The sequence below is a fragment of the Ylistrum balloti genome, unplaced genomic scaffold (genome assembly GCF_031769215.1).
Source record: "Ylistrum balloti isolate Yb309-2 unplaced genomic scaffold, AGI_CSIRO_Ybal_v1 Utg370218, whole genome shotgun sequence".
NCBI lineage: Eukaryota > Metazoa > Mollusca > Bivalvia > Pectinida > Pectinidae > Ylistrum > Ylistrum balloti.
The window spans coordinates 4,582-22,451 of NW_026782184.1; the positions used below are offsets into that span (position 1 = coordinate 4,582).

At 35.3% G+C, this 17,870-nt stretch overlaps 1 protein-coding gene across 1 annotated transcript; it reads right to left on the reverse strand.

The window, feature by feature from the left end:
- Positions 1-584: 584 nt before the first annotated feature.
- Positions 585-12,807, reverse strand: LOC132551806 (sulfotransferase 1B1-like). The gene is made up of 6 exons (XM_060215950.1): positions 12,717-12,807; positions 5,970-6,236; positions 5,030-5,350; positions 4,608-4,711; positions 2,316-2,487; positions 585-1,665 (listed from the first exon to the last, which is right to left on the reverse strand). Exons 2-6 carry the CDS (start codon positions 6,142-6,144, stop codon positions 1,553-1,555), a joined length of 885 nt encoding a protein of 294 aa, XP_060071933.1. The 5' UTR covers positions 6,145-6,236; positions 12,717-12,807; the 3' UTR covers positions 585-1,552.
- Positions 12,808-17,870: the final 5,063 nt, after the last annotated feature.

Consider the following 17,870-nt stretch of genomic DNA (forward strand, 5'->3'; position numbering starts at 1 on the left):
AATTGATATGTTGCCTTTTCATCGTTTTGTTTTATACCCACCTGATATATATCCCCTACCCAAGGCTTTTCTTTGATGTTCTCCCGTATTGTTTCCTACCGACTTAATATCAGCCGATTCGCATTGTATATTCCCTTCTAATTCAATATAGTAAAAAGACTCAGCCAGTTTCATCCTTTGTTACTGATCTCTTTCGGTCAGACCTGCAATATGGATTAGCCTATAGATAACCGATTGGTAAGAAAACATTATTACGAAATGATGAGACAATGTACTACTAATTGATTGTCTGTAACATCCTCCCATTTAACTTAAACTCCATTCAGCTAAAGAAAAACTGCATTCCAAATCTTACCATCGGTAAATTTCCAATTTTTACATTGGTTATGAGACCATGTATTTAGAACCACTGACCATCTCATTTATGACCATATCAATATTAGGACTGTGTAATCTTCTACCAAAAATCGGTACAGTAAATCGTGTTTTTACAGGGTAAACAGGTGTCCTTACTTGCTAACTGGGTTCGTTTCTATTCTAATTTCCTATTTTTCAATCTTTTAGAAAAGAAAATGACACATATCTAAAATTACAAATTTATTTTCAAATCTTAAATTTTGTGAAAATATATTAATTCATATAACAATTTTTGAAACAGTCTTGGATACCACCACATTTGATTACATATACATTACTATTACTACAGGCATATATTCATATAAAGAAACATAGAGTACTAAAATCCCAATAAATCTAGAGATTATCTACCTGTTGATCTGTGACCAGTGATGCCTTGAATCACACTGACTCTCCGACGATGATGCTGATTTTCCTGTAGTGAACCTAGTGCTTTTCAGTAGTTTTATGTTAACCTAACTTAATCTTCATGGTGATGAAAATACATAACGGCAACATTTGAAAACAACATAACACAATTTTGAAAATAGACATTAAAAGTTATTTATATACATAGATTTTCATTAAAAATACACAAATACGTTACTAATTAATATCACAAAGCTTGTTTTCGATACATGTAAACAGGCGGGCGAAAGATGAAAGGAAGACTATATAAAAAGGGTTCTCATAGAAAACAAGGGTATACTGTTCTCTTTTTCTTCTTTACGAACCCTCAGTTTAAACAGTCGAGCCACAACCTTTAAACCAATTCAGAAATCGGATTCCACTGAGCGTAGAAAAAAACTTCAACAGGTCCTAAACATTCACATTCTCTTGTTTAAAACACTGATTTATAAATTTTCGCAATAACCATACCATCAGAAAGAATGTAAATAAAATCTAAAAAGCATCAAACTATCTTTTTAAATACAATTTCACACAAAAACATGTTTTATTCAATACGAGGGAATCGATATAAAAGCGATCTATGTAACAGGTAGATATCAGACAGATGTGTACCTGTGTATCCACGTGTTTTCTCTGACAGACGTTAGTCAATACTGTAGTTGGGTTATGTGAGATTAGTCCAAGCAGCACACGGATTACAGACAGTTTTTCGCGCTGCCATTTTGAATGTGTTGTATGACATAATCTATTGATCATAAGGCGCTGGTAGCACGGTGTTTTTCAGCCTTTCTCTGTACACGGTGTTAAACATGTCACTTTGGGCAACAGTAAACCAGTTCTTCCAATCTCCCACTATACCTGGAATTAAATCAGTCACATTATATAGAATACCCTTCTAAAGATTCCTCGCAAGATACGTAAATATAGTAAACGGCATCTACAGTCATAGTGTACTGGTTAAAACATACATAAACGGTCTTACAAAGGTGTAATTCCATATTGAATTTAATCAACTATAACAACGTAATCAATATTATATGGACACAAATGTACAAAGAAGTTTTTTTTATCAAAGATGGAAGAGAGCGAGAAAAACATGTACCGATGAAGTATTTTACAACAAGAAAAGCATGTAACCACGTTGGAATTGTCATGGTAACAAGACATGTTACCATGTGAGAATTGTCATGGTAACAAGACATGTTACCATATGAGAATTGTCATGATAACAAGACATATTACCAAGTGAGAATTGTCATGGTACCAAGACATGTTACCATATGAGAATTGTCATGGTAACAAAACATGTTACCATGTGAGAATTGTCATGGTAACAAGACATGTTACCATATGAGAATTGTCATGATAACAAGACATATTACCAAGTGAGAATTGTCATGGTAATAAAAGATATTACCAAGTGTGAATTGTCATGGTACCAAGCATACCACCAAGAGGGAATTGTCATGGTAACACATGTTATGGTAATTGTCATGTTGTTTCCTTACCTTTCCTGTACATTCCAGGTTGATCATCTTTCCATTCCGTTGCATCCTCTAATGGGTCTTTCTCCTTTTTCATTTTTTTGAAGTTGCATTGATTAACAATATCCTGGTATAATGAAGCAGTGCCCTCAGCCTTTAGAAAGGTCGCCAGTCTACCTACCTCTTTCACACAGTCCTACAACACAAATATCATTTGTCGATTTGAATTCATGGTCCAGCCTAAACTTGAAGCAGTAGAAAGATCCGTTTGTAAGTTGTTCAAATGGGTCTTTATTGTCTGTTAATCATACCACTACCGCGGACATCAGAGTTCCACTAAACACATTTCCGTTCAAGTTGCACATGCCTAAAGTGTACATATATATACTGGATATGTTTTTGCTATTTCTGTAACCGATTGTGTCACTTTATTGTACTTGTATTGTCTTAATGATTTGTCAGTTCATTTCATTATAAAAACATAACTTTATCCGAGCACGGAACTCGCCAAAACGTAACTAATGACCCTTTTGTTTTTTTCACCAGAAGTTGGTTGACTGCGTGTTGTGTATGTGGACTTTTTTAATCTAAGTGATCTAGGAAAAGGCCCGGGTAATTGATTTAAGCAATCTTGATACCTCTTGATCTCAGTGTTCAGCGTTTTTGTTTCCTCACATTTTTATCACATAATCTGCTTGTCATCCAGTAAATTCGCCTCGTAAATGTTAGCGGACATGTTACTAGTGTAATATACACAGAAATTGATTGTGAAATCATATCATAAACGATGAGCTGAAAATGGTGCAAAAATAGCTGTCTCCTATTCATTTTGTTCTCCATATTTTATCTTGAAAATCGATAGCTTTTCTGAAATATGTGACTGAAATATCTTCAATTAGTTTTCATATCACATGAGATTTTATAAAAATTGTCCAAAAAAGATGGACGGCAGTGTGTAGGAAGTATAGTGTGTTTCTGATTTCATGATCTAACAGTGTGTAGGAAGTATAGTGTGTTTCTGATTTCAGGATATCTAAGATATCTAACATTGTATAGGAAATATAGTGTGTTTCTGATTTCAGGATATCTAAGATATCTAACATTGTGTAGGAAGTACAGTGTGTTTCTGATTTCAGGATCTAACAGTGTGTAGGAAGTATAGTGTGTTTCTGATTTCAGGATATCTAAGATATCTAACATTGTGTAAGAAGTATAGTGTGTTTCTGATTTCAGGATCTAACAGTGTGTAGGAAGTATAGTGTGTTTCTGATTTCAGGATCTAACAGTGTGTAGGAAGTATAGTGTGTTTCTGATTTCCATGATCTAACATTGTGTAAAAAGTATAGTGTGTTTCTGATTTCAGGATCTAACAGTGTGTAGGAAGTATAGTGTGTTTCTGATTTCAGGATATCTAAGATATCTAACATTGTGTAGGAAGTACAGTGTGTTTCTGTTGTCAGGATATCTAAGATATATAACATTGTGTAAGAAGTATAGTGTGTTTCTGATTTCAGGATCTAACAGTGTGTAAGAAGTATAGTGTGTTTCTGATTTCAGGATATCTAAGACATCTAACATTATGTAGGAAGTATAGTGTGTTTCTGATGTCAGGATCTAACAGTGTGTAGGAAGTATAGTGTGTTTCTGTTGTCAGGATATCTATAAAGTGTTTCTGATAGTCAGTTTTATAGAGTTGTATTAAATAACAAATATTTCAGTTTATTTTAAAAAAAACCGACGCGTGTACGGGGAGATAACTCGCGATAAGCTTGTGACACTCACCTTGTTAAATATTTGTTATATTTTGGAGAACAAACTTACGATTTACGTAAAAGTACATATATTTCTTCCAAGTTAATCACATTAAACAGAAATCAATTATCTGGTATAAAAATATACACATTATTGATATTGCTTGGAAATCAATGTTTAGAAATGAAAGTTTAGGTAAATATCTCTAAAATCAAAACGACTTATACAACAACATGACAATAAGTTAAGGTAACGAAAATACTCCCTCAATTACTTATGAACATTTATTGTTATCTAAGTAAATACAGGTAAACCGAAGTAAACACCTTTGATCTAAAGTAGACATTGTAACCCTTGTCTGATGACGATGTAATTTAGTCAATAATATAATGTATTTAAACAAGATCCTCCATAACTAACCTGTATATATGGACACACAAAGTTTTATCCTTGTCAGAAATTAGGTTAAGAGTTAAGTGTCACGTGCTCTTCAATCATTAGTAAGATGTACATATTCGTTTTTATTTTTAGACATTCTGTTGTCACTTTGTTACATTTGTATACCTTCTGGAGGTCTTCATAAGTGAGCACATGTGTTGGGTTCAACTGGTTCCTGTTCATGGCGTTTTCCCAGTCCATAACATAATCAAACCAGGATCCGTAGTCCACTATAAACACGGAAACAGTACAGTGCAATCTGATAAAGTTTCATAAAGTATGTACGACAGCAGGTATGTACTAACACGTGCTAAAGAAATCTAGAGTTTTGTTCTAGGCTCTGTCCAAAGCAGGTCTAAATTCTATGATGAATGTTTCACACAACAATACTTTTCAAAAATGTAGGACCAGATAGATCGTTAATCTTTTAGCAGTTTCTTCAAAAAGCTAACACAGCACATAAAAGTATGTTACATACAGATGAAACTGAAGCATGTTGCCAATCAAGTCTTCTAGTCAACATAAAAAATACCATGGTCTTTACATACCCTTGCCCTCAATGAACCTCGGTAAATACTGATGCCAATCGCCACTATACTCATAGTCCAGCAGTCGTGTATGATGGTTAAAGAAGGACACTGCCACGTCCCGGGGGTTTCTCAGTATGTACACCACCTTACACTTCTTCTGTCTAAAGTCCTCTGGTATCTGTCCGAAGTACAGGTGAGTATTTAACACTCTTGGTGACGTCATAGAGTCCAGCGCTGATCGGGACAGACACTCTAGCATGGCCATTTCCTTCATCAAGTGGATTCTTTCGGCGTTTCCATTCAATAACATACACACGATCTCCCAAACCCAGTGAGTCCCTAACGGAAGAGAACAGTTAGGAAGAAGCTACATTCTCACAGTATTACATTACATCAATCATTGATGGTGTGTCGCCTGGGTAGGTATTTTCTTCAGCTAAACACTTAACAGGACGAAAATGTTTACAACACAAGACACAAATTAATGTATACTTTAGATCAACGCAATACATCGTTCATCAGAAATGTCTAAAGGTATCGTCCATTGTCAGATCCTAAGAGCACCAATCCAGTTCTTGGATGCTGAATAATTTTCGATAACACGAATATGGTATTGCGGAATTAAAACGCTATCTGCTAATACTTAAAGGGGAGATCATCCATCTATCATGTTGTTCTATTTCCGACAAATTTAAGAATAGAAAACAATATGTCATATATAGTGTTATACATAATGTATGTAAAGTGATTAAGATATCTAGAGCCTAGTCATTGTCATTGGTGCAGGGAATTGCTATGAACGACTACAGAGAGAAATAAAAAAAATGTGATCTTTGCTCCTGGAGAATTGTTTTGATACTTTTTATCTTTGAAAACAATAACTAGTATTTTTCAGTCCTTGAAACAGTATACTATCCTAATATTTCTTTAAAAAACACGTTTTTTCTCATCAACCCACCTGACTTTGGATAAGCACAAATTAGTATGTCATCTGGCCTCGCCGTCCAGTCCATCCTCCCAAGGAACTCTTCTTCCTGATCATAAGGTACTCGAATTAACGGTAAATAGCAACCCTCTACCTCCCGAAGGGTCATGGTTTTTCCGTGGTCATCTTTCACTTTGACCACTGGCATTTTGACGGATCTGGACTTGAAACTCTTTTAATTGTTATCTATATCACTCAGGTAATCACCGATTTCTCTCTATCATCTTTACTTTTGTGTGTCTGGAATATAAGATATTTTTTGTATCTTAAAGTCTTTGATTTGATGCACATTTCTTCCGCCATTATTTAACGTTAATTAAGGAAAGGATTTCTTTTGCACAACATCTTATTCTTATCAAGGATGAGAATTACTCGCAACTGAAAAAAGATTATCTTTAAGGACACGTAAAAATGGAAGCTAAATATACACACCGAATAAACATATATATAAAAGGTAATATATCTATTGATTATTGCTTAGGGCATGTTAGACATTTTTCTGCGGCTGTATGAATTCTCCTCCAGGTTGCCTTCCATCTTCGTATAACTCAGTGAAATGTAATAACTTCAATGACGTCATAATCATAACGCTACAATTCAGAGCTTATTCCAGAGTTTTACCACATTTGTCTTTCTTTACATTCACCAAAATAACACATATTTTAAAACACTAACCACTGATGAATCATATCAAGTGAAAAACGTCAGATGAACGTATCGGCAGTGTAAAAATGTCCTGCTCGGCTGAGAATGTCTTATGTCGAAACGCGTTTAAATTCTCTCTTATGTAGAATATGATTAAAGCGAATACTATAATCTTCGTGTCATCATATACGTGTAGCCTGCTATCGCTTTCGTTAAAATTAAATTCAATACCTGAATTACAGATGATACAGGTGTACATTTTATCTTGTAATATCGACTAGGAAACATATGTTACTCTCAGAAAGTATTCCAGTTTTTGTGGAATTAACACCTGGCAATTAATATTCATATATCGTTTTGCTTCTCTCATATCGTTATAGACATTGAAGTCACGCGGAGTGTTGATTTTTTTATCATTTCAGCAATCATATTCATTATTGGATTGATGCTAATGAAAATGTATCCCTTGAATATTATGTCATTGATTAAGGCAACATTTCACGAGTAAATGGTTTGTTCTGGTGGGTAGTTTCTGGGATCAATTGACAACTGTGAACTTTAATATATTTTTAAAGAAGGTTGTTATAATGAAATATTGTAACTAACTATTAAACAAACATCCTTATGATCCTGAACAATGTCGCGTTTAGAGTTATCGTTCTTGGCGTTTCCTGTTTGTGCGAGCAGCCACACCACCTTTCACACCGTAAACTATTACCATATGTGGTAATCGCCAAAGTTGAGACAAATTACAAAATGACAAAGGGTAGTAGCGGTTATGAAATACAACAAGCAAATTCGAACTTTCAACATCTTATCCTTGAGAAACAAAATCTATAAACTTTTTCATTTTGAACATCCCGACTAACTCGTCAACTTCGCCGGCGTCTCCGCGCCAGTAGTAGACACATTTGGGGAAAAGAAGACTTTGAATAATTCACATTTAAAAAAAAAACACCAATAAGCCCTGGTTTAGCTTATCTGTTGGAAATGTAGCTTATTTGTTGGACAAGGAATCAATATGTTGAACAGGTAACTATTCTGTTACACAAGAAAACCGATCTGTTGAACAGGGAACCAATATATAGGGCAGTTAGTCGATCTGTTGAAAAGGTAACCTATCTGTCGGAATGGTAACCCTTCAGTTTCAGTAAGTTTTAGAATAGGTGGTTGAAAATTGAGAATAGGTGGTTGATGGGCCGTAGGCCCCTCCCGGTGGCCGTAGTAGGCCAGCGCAACGAGGCCACAGGCCGAGAGGGGGGAGAGTATGGGGGGGGGGGTTCTCATAGGGGGGGTTTGGGCCTCCCCCAGGAAAATTTTGATTTTTTAGGATGCTCTAGGTGCAATTTGGGCACATCTCAGTATTGGAATTGATATATTTTTACATGAAATAGAGGTTACTTTTTGCTTGAATATGATAAAAATGGAAAAAAAGATATATGTGTACTGTTTACTTGAAAATATATATATCAGCTTTCTGAAGAATATTTGTATTTGTAAACACAGTTTTTAAGTGAATAGACTTTGTGCAGGGTTGAGGAAACTACCTGCCAGCCTGCACAACATGTGACAAACAAAATGTCTGTAACTGTAAACAACCAACACATGTGAAATTTTTATAAGACAAAAATACAGTATTCTAAACAAGCATTTTTGCATTATGATAATCTTAATACCCAAATTAATAAATCTAATGATAAGCATGTTAAACAGTATATAATTTTGATTCTACAACTTTATTTGCAACTTAAACACTTCATTTAATTTGACCCAAACTGATAGCAGGTTTACTGCTTAAGATAATGTGTGAAAATTATGTAAACCCAAAATAATGATGTTTGGTGTTCATCATTTTCAATGAAAAAATGCCCAGAAAACTGCAAATTTATAAGTAAAATAAATAACATCATAAACAACAAAACTAACACATGGTCAAAATTATCCTGTCATCTTTATTTATTTTCTTTACTGAATCGTTGATTTTGATGTGTTGTCTTATCAAACTTAAATGGCTTTCAGAAAATATTTTAGCACGTTATCCTTATCAGTTATGTCCCTTTGTGTAGCTTAGACCACGCGGCAATCCATCTTCAGGCTTCCCGTAAATGTAAGATTAACGAGGTATATCAGGTATTTCTGTTTGGGTATTATCTTGAATGGACAGTCCTTAATTTATAAAAAAAATAAATATCCCTGATGACACAGTGGCACAGTCCTATTTATCAGTAATGAGCATCGTGTTGCATACATTCCCGGCATAGCGACAGCAACAGTACTAGTCGGATGTATGGCTTGTCGAAATGTTAATAAAACGATACATGATAAAACATTCAGTGGCATGCAAACAGAATATAGGCTATGTCAACTCCAAAAAATCGGTGAGATTTTCACATGTTTCACCTGCAGGTTTTGTTAGGAAGAAATCTGATATTTTCTTCTTTTTCTTCTATGGTTGCATTTTGGGGTTTTTCACACTCTGAGTCACTGAAGCGTTTGTCAGTGTCCCACCCTTACCTTGTAAGTAAAGCGCATTAGTGATTCTGCACTACCGCTAAGAACGAAAGTAGAACATGATCTGTGAGTAAACTTCCGTAAATTCCACACATTCTATTTCACTGATAAACTTGTTTGATGGTTTGTTGTTTGAAATATCCTAATTAGAACAGTAGATAATCAAGATTAGTAAGTACCTGATGGTTTTTTTTCTCAATTTCCATGAAATAATAGCCGGTTGTGCATGTGGAAATAGCCGGCGACTTTTGCCGGCAACCGGCTTTTAACGAGAACAATGCCCTTCTGCTGGACAGGAAACCGATCTGTTAGACAGGTAGCCAAATTTGTTGGAAAGGAAGCCTTCCTGTTGGACAGATAGTTAATCGGTTGGAAAGGTAACCTATCTGTTGGAATGGTAACCCTTCTGCAGGACAGGAAACCGATCTGTTGGACAGGTAGTCAAATTTGTTGGAAAGGAAGCCTATCTGTTGGACAGGTAACCAATCTGTTGAACAGGTAAACTATCATAGAGAAGGCTCCCTCGTTCGTGCCAAACGGTCTTGCTAGCTTGTACAATGTAAGTTAGCTCTTGTCTGAAGTGTCTTCTATTCACGGTACAGGGCGACATTTGTCCAATCAGAAGTCGAAACTGAGACGAAAATCATTTCAAACGTATGGCGTGATGAGCTTCACAGAGTGACATGTTGGTCATATTGGCAAGCTCGTTTAGAGACGGGAAGGACCGGATTGAGAAAAGCTAATAAAAAGACTTAACACGGCGAGATTCCTGTGACGCATATCCGACGTGTTTATCAAACGTGTTTAAAGTAAATACATGTAAGTTTATCTTTGAGACTAGATATACAGCTAATTAGATTTTTGGCGTTTTGGAAGAGTTTCAATCAAGAACTTTTCCCATGGTATTGAATTACCTTCACTGAATGACGTATCACGGAATTGTATACTTTTACGGTATGTCCCGCTGCTGATATATTCTGGTCAACCTTGTTAACTCACTTTTCCTAACCATTCTCGTCTGATAACGTGTTAACGACTTTTCCGTAGACCGGGAATTCTGAACACATCTAATGTGAAACGTGATACATAATCATAATGACTGTTGTTACGTCATCATGTTCAACGTTTTATGTTATTTTGTATCTTGTTTACCTAGTAATGTCCAAATCATTGGTTCAACTCCGAAAAATGCACATCAAAGTAGAACGCATTGGATAATTTCAACGTAAGAGACTCCAGCATTCGAGATATTCGGGTACGGAGTGGACTATTAAGAATATCGACCTTACTCGTACATACGTAAATAGGTCATTAATTATTACAAGACGTTATTCTAACATTGAAGCAGTAGATAAGTGTTACCCCACTATGTTGTACTATCCTTATGTTATACAAAAGACCAGCAACAACCGTTCTCAAGTACAAATGTTGAGTATTAACACAGTTACAACAATGATAACATGTATGGCCTGAGTATCGAGCTTAACAAGTTACTCCTTCCACGGCCACACCAGGACTGACTCTATTTGCTGTGATCTTACAGTTTATCCTAAAGTAATTATAATCTAATTCTGATAGGGAAAGTGTCTTCTACTGATCTACAATTAAACCGTGACCAGTTAATGTCTCACTGGTGGAGATCATGTCCAGCCAATGTTTCACGGCATGATTCTGACACTAAGGTGACCGCAATTAAACTGTCTAATAAGCCAGACGGTCACATTAAGATTTAACACAAATCATGTTCTACACTTGAGCGACAAATTTCACTATTAACAATGAGAGAGATTTAAAGTGTGACCAGAATGGATAAAGGACAGAATCACATTTACTGTTTTTGAGCGATGCAGTTATTCTCTGACTTCTTAAGTAGTTGTTATTTTTACATGTAACATATATCATATACGTGTGAAGAGTTAGATATTACGTTACAACAGACCAAGGGCGAGTGTCAATAAACACAGGTTTTGGTAATTGAAAAATAATTCTGTATAATATCAATTTTTAAAGAAGATTTTTTTTACACTTATCATAAAGTAAGTAAAAAGAGTATAGCCCACTGATGGAATCAAAACACGTTTGACAGGTATTACCACGTAACTATCTGATTCAGAATTAGATAACATCATTGTCACAACTTTGGGGACTTTATCTACCAACGATTCATTTTCAAAATGATTCTAAATTTTATGATTTCGCAGCAGGCTCGTCTTAATACGTTTCAATAATTTGACAGTTTCCAAATAGCTAGTGAAGTACTGTAAGCGTAACCAAGATGTACTTAAATACCAAAACAGCCCATTGCTTCAGCATTTTCCAGCAGAACAGCAAACTAGAGATTTAATAAGTATATTTTTAAATCGTTTATATTTATAATAATATCTAGTGAATATAAAGCATCTTTTTTCTCCAATTAAAGACACTATACATCATTACTATGATGTGTCTAATGTACATGTTCTTTAACCAGCCTTCCAAGGATAGAGATTTTTTTCTTTTGGATTCACTTTATTTCACGCGGTAGTATGTTGGCCTAAAGAACTTTACGTCCTATGTTCGATTCCTACATTGAAAAAATAATTACTTCTGTCATATTTAATTTGATATTTTCATTAATATTCGTTTACAAGTTAGTCAGATGCTCTACAAGGAAATTTCCTCTGTCATAAACACTAGCCGAAGCGTCTACGTTTTTGCCGACAGAAAAAAATTAGCCCGTAAGAATTAGAAGTGGCGATAGGACATCATATTTCAACATATATCTATTTCAGACTTGATTGAAGAATATGACTCGTTTGTTCGGGCTCGTTAAAGTGAACTTACCTCAAAGGTAAAAATATTCTTTCTGTGACATTAAGATAAAAGGATCGATACTTTCTGTGACATAAGATAAAAGGATCGATACTTTCTGTGACATTAAGATAAAAGGATTGATACTTTCTGTGACATTAAGATAAAATGAATGATACTTTATGTGACATTAAGATAAAAGGACTGATACTTTCTGTGACATTAAGATAAAATGAATGATACTTTATGTGACATTAAGATAAAAGGATTGATACTTTCTGTGACATTAAGATAAAAGGATTGATACTTTCGGTGACGTTAAGATAAAAGGATTGATACTTAATGTGACATTAAGATAAAAGGACTGATACTTTCTGTGACATTAAGATAAAAGGATTGATACTTTCTGTGACATTAAGATAAAAGGATTGATACTTTCGGTGACGTTAAGATAAAAGGATTGATACTTTCGGTGACGTTAAGATAAAAGGATTGATACTTTATTTGACACTAAATATGAAGGATGTATACTTTGTGTGAAAGTAAGACTTAAGAATGTATTACATATGAGTTTTAAGGGAGGCCATTCGTACATACGTACTTTATGTACATTATCAATGAGACTACTTGCCACACTGAACGGCCGAAAGCACATCTGGGTCACGATAAACCAGCGAGTGGTTTGTATGTTTTTCAAACTCAGTCACGTTGGTGCGTACTTGTATGACAGTGTTTACAAATCTGGATTTGTAATGCACCCATGTCCATACTTACCTTTATACAGCTATCTGGTCAAGCATCCGCGTTGTGTTACATATTTTCCAGGTTTGGGTACCAGTACGTCATAGGCAGACACCAGCTTAAATGTACACCACCGACCTCTGTAGTTCCCTTACTTCCGGTTCACTTGCCAAGTGTTTATCACCAGCTCTCACCGTTTAAAGCTTGACTAAGCTGGGACGTATTAAAATCAATTGCGAGGCGGGAGTGTGTATGTGTGGTGAGGCTGCTGAACGGCTGTCTGCTACGGTTAATCACTAGCACAAGATGTCTAGCGGAATCCGACATAACTCTATTATCTTCATTCATGATCGATTTTGGAGAAATGAGATATCCGACTAAAAGCCTTCCATTTAATTATCGAGGGAATAGAGCAGAGTTACGGGAAATCTTAATAAACGATGTTTACTAGATAGGATAGAAACCAACAAAAACGGAAATAATTAATATGCACACGACAAGAATAAAAACAAGGTTAGAAATAACGGAGAAATCAGAAATGATGAAAGTTAATTTCATTGTTTTTTTAAACTGAAGCACATACTGTATATGTTTCATTATATAAATGGCCAGTCTTGTATACAAGTAATTATGTAGATAGTTTAGTCCCTGTGAATCTCCCCATGTGGATTTTGACATTTATTTCTACCGATTACCATTTTACCGATTCGCCTCCTCGACTTCAATAGTTTTAAGGTTTATGTATCATTAACGAGGTCTACAAGAACTAACAGCTGAACGATGTAGTCTAATTCATTACTAGGCTGCACTGCTTCTAAAGTTGTATTTAAAGGCAAATGTACGTTTTTTCACACGAGTGGTTTTTTTTTACAATCTTGTGTTTGTTTATTAAACGAATGCTTGTGTCGTTCAATTATCGTCACTTATGGCCAGAATAATGCTCATATCTGGTCACTTGTTATAATAGTCCTGTATCTGGCCACGTGTCAAATAAGTCCTGTATCTGGTCACATGTCGAAATGGTCCTGTATCTGATCACATGTCAAAATAGTCCTGTATCTGGTCTAATGTCAAAATGGTCCTGTATCTGGTCTAATGTCAAAATCTGGTCACATGTCAAAATGGTCATGTATCTGGTCACATGTCAAAATAGTCCTTTATCTGGTCATATGTCAAAATGGTCATGTATCTGGTTACATGACAAAATGGTCCTGTATGTGGTCACATGGCAAAATGGTCCTGTATCTGGTCACATGACAAAATAGTCCTGTATCTGGTCATATGTCAAAATGGTCCTGTATCTGGTCACATGACAAAATGGTCATGTATCTGGCCACGTGACAAAATGGTCATGTATCTGGCCACATGTTAAAATAGTCCTGTATATGGTCACATGACAAAATGGTCATGTATCTGGTCACATGTCAAAATGGTCCTTTATCTGGCCACGTGTCAAAATAGTCCTTTATCTGGTCATATGTCAAAATGGTACTGTATCTAGTCACATGTCAAAATGGTCATGTATCTGGTCACATGTCAAAATGGTCATGTATCTGGCCACATGACAAAATGGTCCTGTATATGGTCACATGACAAAATGGTCATGTATCTGGCCACATGTTAAAATAGTCCTGTATATGGTCACATAACAAAATGGTCATGTATCTGGTCACATGACAAAATGGTCCTGTATCTGGTCATATGTCATAATTGTTCTGTATCTGGTCATATGTCAAAATGGTCCGGTATCTGGTCACATGTCAAAATGGTCATGTATCTGGTCACATGTCAAAATGGTCATGTATCTGGTCACATGTCAATATGGTCATGTATCTGGTCACATGACAAAATGGTCATGTATCTGGTCACATGTCAAAGTAATCCTGTATCTGGTCACATGTCAAAATGGTCATGTCTCTGGTCAAATGACAAAATGGTCATGTATCTGGTCACATAACAAAATGGTCATGTATCTGGTCACATAACAAAATGGCCATGTATCTGGTCACATGTCATAATCATGTCTGCTTTCTCACATTTAAAGTATTTCCCGCGACAACAATTATACTACATTAGGCTAAAATACGGAAGTAGTAGTTTAAATAACTTCCAAAATTCTAAATATTTTGCCCCGATTTAATGGAGCCATTTTGTTTATATGTAGCTAAGTCGGTTACTCATTACTGAGGATGTTTCAAATTTCAACATTTGCATTCAAATGTTATGAAGTTTGGTTATATACATAAAATATCTAAGTTAAATTTCCAGTTCATATGGAATTAATGAGTTTTTATTTTTGCGAGCCTTGGAGGGCAAAATTTAAAAAAGAAGACTTTTTTATCACATAACTCAGACAAGCTACAATCTATGACGTGTTTTAAAATGAAAATGTGGAGGATTAAATCAAACGCAGTCAGCCATTCTGTTGTGCCATTTCCAATTCATGACGTAACGACATTGTTGTTTAGCATGACATCACAATTGATTTCTGGGTGACGCAGCCAATGCAACATCTTTTGTGTACAGGCATAGCCGAACCAATATATACAGAAGAACCATTTTCTGTTAGAGTTACCTCCCTTACATTGACTTTCCACAAACGTTGCTGTAATATGGCCGCATTAAAACTCATTCAGTTAAACAAGAAAAACATTTTTTTATCAATTAAAATAAAGTATTTGCGCCATATATGTGTTTAGCAAGATGCATGCTGATGTGGATTTAAACACTTTGGTAATGCAAATATTTGGGTAGTGGAGGAACATGTGGCGCCTGAGAGAGTATAACATACATGTATATGGGGTGCAACAGTCCATCAATGATATTATAGATTCAATACGTACATGGATGTTTTGCTGTATTGATTTCTTATTGTTAAAATCAATTCAACTGTAACATATTCAAAATTAAATATATTGTCCCTAACTTTGCTCTAGTATTAAACGTTAACGTCGTAAGCTGGTTATGTATTATCGTTCATTTAGAAGTTCAGTGACAGATTTACCCATAAACATCTCATACAAGAAGCATGTAACCGAGGGATTTCCCTATAGACGATAAATACTTTAATAACATATACCACTCTACAGGAAATATATGATGCGCACATAGAAAACACCATCTAAATCTGATTAATCACGTGATTTGTAACTTTAAAAACTAATTATGATATTTTGCCTGTTGAATACTCCACGGAAAGAAGGATATTTCACTTTCAAATAAACCGGTCTCAGCGTCGCCGCTTCAGGAAAAGTTAATCTACTGGGATGAGAAACTAGAGACTTTGGTTAATCGGACACGACTGTTGCACGTAATGTTTAATACTGTACTACATATTCATACATAATTAACGGCTTCCTGTAATTAACGTGGGATTTGTATACTCTTTAATGAATATGTAATCGATTTCTGCTAAATTTAAGAATATTGTTATAAACATATTATACACATTTTCTATCGTACACAAATATCGTATCCTTAGGAATACGCTTACCCCGCTGAACGTTTCCTCATCAAGCTGTATGCTACGTAGGATAATTCAAATACTCAATTGTGAATTTATGTTTCTAGATACTAGATAGTAATATTCATATTTCATCAAATGAAAGTGTATAATGTTTACACGTCATAGTTATTTTGATATTTAAGAGTGGTTGGTTGGCGCAGTGGTAACGCACTCACCTTTCACCTAGCCGTCTGGGGTTCGATTTCACGGACACGAAAAGGCATAAAGGTCACCTGCTCGACCACGTGGGTTTTCCCCCATGTACTCCGATTTCCACACAAAATAAGACCCCCTCGCACGCTTACATTCGGGCCAACAAGAGTAATTAGTATCAGTTGAAAATAACTTATTTCGAAATTGACGTAAAACAAATAAAGTTTATAGCTTTGTATTCAGGGGTTTGTTCTTATTGTCTATGTTTCAGTATAAGCTGTAGATGGTTGGTGACGAAGTTTAATGGTCACCATTATACTCTTACTCGGAAGTATTCTATTTCCCTTGCGATATGAAGTAAGGTGTTTTCGATATCCATTTGAATGTTTGGTCATCTCTTGTTGTTTTCCTTGTTATTATTTGTAAACGTGAAATTAATGATATGCTTGATAAAAGGTTTACATGACGGGTGTCGCCAATGAAGTAGAAGACGCTTATCCTTTCGGAATACCTTGTTTTATTCAAGATTCGTCTTGTCAATCAATCTTGTAAATCTTTCTTTTTGTGATGTGGCAATTTTCAGTTGCAATTGCGATTTAGTAAACGTATAAGAATTTTCTGGTTGTGTTTGCCCAGATACTTGGCGTAGGAGTTTCTTAGTTAACGAATTTGTTTAAACCATATTTGAAACAAAGAGTGCGCGAAACACATTTCTGAAACAACGGGTACGTGAAACACGTTTTCAATACTTTGCTGTGAAAATAAGTATACACTTCACACAAACCATACTTAAAAGTGTGTGCTCACAAGTTTATGCGTGCTGGGCTTAAAAAGTGAAATTCCTGTATATCAATCATAGGGTTAACATTCTATATACAGATCAGGTGAACGTTACGAAATAACATTATCCCGTATGCTAGACACGTAGATATATGTAAACACCACATGCGATGTTCCAAATAATGATTTATTACATCCTTTCATTTCTTTATTCTTTAACGGAATGGTTATTTTTATGAGGAGAGCTAAAAGCCTTGCATGCGTAACACGACAGGAAATTCTAATGGAAACTAGAAAATCTCCAATTGTGAATTTTAAAAGCTTTTTGTTGATGTTCAGTGGCCTGTCATGAACGGTATCCATTCAATGTGTACCCGCCTGTCGCATGGATCCTGATTATATCACGAAAAAGCGCATTTGACACCACATAGCTGCACGAATAAAGACAAAAAACGCATGTTTACTTAATGTTTTAAATTTCAGTACAGGTGTCAAGGTAATCCCAGTAATAAACATTGTGAACAACACTGTTGATAGCAGTTGTACAACACTATTGATAACAGTTGTACAACACTTTTGATAACAGTTGTACAACACTGTTGATAGCAGTTGTACAACACTATTGATAACAGTTGTACAACACTGTTGATAGCAGTTGTACAACACTATTGATAACAGTTTTACAACACTTTTGATAGCAGTTGTACAACACTGTTGATAGCAGTTGTACAACACTATTGATAACAGTT

Coding starts and splice junctions, on each gene's coding strand:
- LOC132551806 (XM_060215950.1), bottom strand. CDS start 6,144: ATGCCAGTGGTCAAAGTGAAAGATGACCACGGAAAAACCATGACCCTT. Junction 5,351..5,969: donor TTGTGCTTATCCAAAGTCAG/GTGGGTTGATGA, acceptor CTCTTCCGTTAG/GGACTCACTGGGTTTGGGAG. Junction 4,712..5,029: donor GAGGTTCATTGAGGGCAAGG/GTATGTAAAGAC, acceptor CCGTGTTTATAG/TGGACTACGGATCCTGGTTT.